General features: G+C 45.8%; 1 protein-coding gene across 2 annotated transcripts in view; it reads right to left on the reverse strand.

Moving 5' to 3' along the window:
- Nucleotides 1-1,187: 1,187 nt before the first annotated feature.
- The window catches only part of pacrg (PARK2 co-regulated), a 122,511-nt gene continuing 119,849 nt past the window's right edge, over nt 1,188-3,849 (reverse strand). For both annotated transcript variants that reach the window (XM_068338016.1, XM_068338015.1), the window contains exon 5: nt 1,188-1,754. In XM_068338016.1, coding sequence (XP_068194117.1) covers nt 1,594-1,754 — 161 coding nt within the window. In that variant the 3' untranslated portion in view covers nt 1,188-1,593. The remainder of the gene's footprint in view (nt 1,755-3,849) is intronic.

Consider the following 3,849-nt stretch of genomic DNA (forward strand, 5'->3'; position numbering starts at 1 on the left):
AACGGAATTGTTCACCATGTTTTCCTATTACCTTTTTTTATGTCCTCTTTATCTGAAAACCTCGCTCTCGTCACTGGCTAGCTGCTAGCCTGTGGCTCAGTAAAATTGGACAGGTGAAGCGGGACAGCGGGGCGTCACTGATACAGTTCAACCGAGCCGCGGGCTGTTGAGGGTTCAATCAACTCATTGAGCGAGAGAAGAGAAAATCCACCCTCTGTAGAAGTAGTTCTCGTGCCTGCACCATTGTTGTGTTTTCTTTATTATGCAGCTAAAGTTGTTAAGTCGAAATATGTGTTTTGTGCTGGAAAGGAACCCCGTTGCACCGCGCTTTCGTCTGTCACCGCACAGATCAAGCAGCAGGCAAGGTGCAGCGTGGATGGGTTCAGCAGCGTGGAACTATTCAGCAACATTCTTTTCAAGATGAGACCAGGTTGAAATATGAGTGTTATGAAACCGTCTTCTGGTTGAGAATGGATTCCTCCGCAGGCTTGTAAAGTTACATTTGCTTGGGACATGACTTACAATAAGAGATGGCGCAAGAGTCCCTGTGAGTGTCGGAAATCAATTATGTTATGGTTCCCCCGTGGGTTACAAGGTTGTGCTGCATATGTACCATGTATGCAGAAGTGTGAATGGTGGAAGCGTATGGGGAGCGGGCGCAGTTGATAAAACTTACACAGCGTCTAGGAAGAAGTTTCCGCTGTGGCTCTACAGTAGGAAAGACCTCTTTCAATTCAGCAATTTTTGTGAGAACACACTGTTGGTTACAGGCAAAAACAGCCCCAGCCAAGCCAACACACACATCAAGATGCACACCCACAACACTAAGATAACTGGGGGTCACTTGAGTTTAAAGGATGTTGTGTGAATGAGTGTGTGAGTAAGTGTGTGTGTGTGTGTGTGTGTGTGTGTGTGTGTGTGTGTGTGTGTGTGTGTGTGTGTGTGAGCGCGCGCGGTGGAATGCTGTCGGTCGTCATTCCCTGCATGTTTAGACAGGCTCTGTCTCCGACTTCGTTTGTGACAGAATGAGAACAGTGATAGAAAATAATGCAGCAGCATCACAGTCGTGAACAGAAGCTGTTGTAAAAAGCAAAACACAACCTGAACAACACAGGCTTCACGGGACAACACAACAAAAACCGTATCCTTGCACTTAACTACCCTGAAGCTGCATTAATATGTTTTATTTTTTCCGCACAAGAAAACAAAGGTTTTACTGTATTTTATGTATGTGATGTTTGATTTAACAGCACAAACCTGTTTGTCGAGTCACACTCACGTCCTGCGGGGTAAAAGAAAAACCTACAAACCTGCGACATTTTCTCTTACAATCTTGTCACCACGAAGTGGAATTTACTTTATCCTGCATGAGGGAGCAACAAGAATTTCACATTCAATAGAATTTCACACAGTATGTTTTCAAAAACACATCTGCTTGAACTGTTTGTCACACAGGATCCTTAACAGTCAGCTAAATAAATTTTAAAGTTATAAGACTGAGAATGCATGGATAACAGTTTTGTTTGGAAGCTGCAGATGAAGAAGAGGAATAACTCTGCAGTGCAGCAACAGTGTGACACCCCCTCCTCCCCCTCAGTTGATCATGCATGACTGGTAAGTGGGCACCATGTATTTAATATTTATGAAGGCGTCCGCTCCTCCGTAGCGTTCAAACATCTCCAGAGTCTCCTGGATCAGGTCACCAATATTCTCTCTCTTCCGCTGGCTGTAGTCGATGCCATCTCCGGAGTTGACTAGGAGAAAAGACAAAAACAGGCAGACAAACAGAATGAGACAAAAACCAAAACCTCTTTTAACCCAGCCCGGGTCATCATGTGAGGTCTATCGCTGTGTTCCATGTGGTCGTGTTCGCTACATTTGCTCCAAATTCCATCCTTGCCGCTGATTTAAAGCCGAACGGATGGACTGAATTTAATCTACTAGTCTTGCTGCAGTCAGTTGGGACCAAACAGCAGAAGAGTTTTTAACCATTGAGCTGAAAGTTTAATGAGGCAGCCTGCCGAGAGGAGAGCAGCATAAAGGACAGCTGAGTTACTGATGGCTCTGCTGTTGCACAATGCTGTATTGATGCTCACTAGCCGTGGGCAGTGGCCTGGAGTGACGCTCAACAGGTAGGAGTGTGTGTCTGTGTGTATGTGGATTTGCAATAGCGTCAAAATCTGCTACAGGGAACAAACACAACAGTATAAAAATATCCTAAATGCAAAAAGCAAAAAAACAACAACAAATGAATATTGCAGGACAGCAAACAACAGCCTGTATTCCAGAAGCAAGAGAGGCCTGACAGGAAACAACATCTCAAATGTCACGGTCTGCATCCGCACCGTGTTTGTTGGTTCAACTCTGTTACTACTTCCACTGCCGGTCTACAGATGGAGGAACAATGTCCCTCTGTTTCATCTTCATAGCTTTTGTACAAAATGGTGGAGCAGACGAACGGCGCTGCCTCGAACAGCCTGCGTACGAGAGGCGACAGACAGCGCCGAGGAACATGGGACACAACAAAGCTCCAATTATCTGGAGGAAGTTGTGATTGGCAAAAACTTTCCGACAGTGTCCACTCTTTATTCCTTCCATTTTCTTCTCCTTCACCAACAGGCATGCTTTAACACACACACACACACACACACACACACACACACACACACACACACACACGCACACGCACACGCACACGCACACGCACACACACACACACACACACACACACACACACACACACACAAGTACACAGAGAGAGAGACAGAAAGCAAGAGAGAGATTGGGACTATATCAGCACACAGAAAACTGGCAATCTCATGCAACTGCACCAGGGGCTCCAAACACTTTTTAGAGGGAGGTAAACATAGAGAGGAATGTGACAAGTGTGTGGCATGGACACACACACACACACACACACACACACGGAGAAATTGATATGTGTCGTGAGAGGAGAGGAGAGGAGAGGAGAGGAGAGGAGAGGAGAGGAGAGGAGAGGAGAGGAGAGGAGAGGAGAGGAGAGGAGAGGAGAGGAGAGGAGAGGAGAGGAGAGGAGAGGAGAGGGTTCTATATGATGAAGTGTTCCTGTGTTGTGTATCATGATGGTCGTGATGTTTTGACGGAGACAGGTGATAACACATAGAAATGACCCCCACACCAACATTTAAAACTGACACATCAGATTCAGACTAATCTGATTTACTCTCCTCAAGAGTTAAACAGACTCTATAACTAACTAAGCAACTCTAACCTTCATTGTAAATCTCTTCCAGTGTCTCATCCTCCTCAATGGACCCAACCTTCCCTCTATCAATGCCCTTCCAGCCACGGCCTCTTCATTAAAGACAAAGAGAGCCAGTCCCACAAACTGGGCTGTTAGTCTACTGCTGGATTCGCTCTCTCGCTTTACTTAGAAGCGATAAGGTGGAATTCTCTTTTAACCGTTGGTTGGCCTGAATGCTGTGCGACTTCAACAGCTCCGGTTTTACTAAGAAATATTTTTGCCCTTAAGGAAACAACAATAGCTGCAGCCTTTAAGAGGACGCTTGTGTCAATCTAAACCCAGGCTGTATTTTATTCTTGACCTGTCTGCAGTACAGCCATCTGCTCTATAGTTAGCTAAAACTGAAATAGCATCCAGAATGTACCATCTGAGCAATAAAAGAAAAGGCAAAGTAATCAGTGAGGAATGAGAATGCTGGATGCTGTGATGTGTGGCTGGGGACGGACAGCGGTGAAAAGTAAAAGACAGGGTGACATGACCCAGCAGAGCCCGGCTTGGAGTTGGCGTGTGTGTGTGTCTGTGTGTGTGTGTGTGTGTGTGTGTGTGTGTGTGTGTGTGTGTGTGTG

Source organism: Antennarius striatus, chromosome 17 (assembly GCF_040054535.1).
Source record: "Antennarius striatus isolate MH-2024 chromosome 17, ASM4005453v1, whole genome shotgun sequence".
In the NCBI taxonomy this organism is placed as follows: domain Eukaryota; kingdom Metazoa; phylum Chordata; class Actinopteri; order Lophiiformes; family Antennariidae; genus Antennarius; species Antennarius striatus.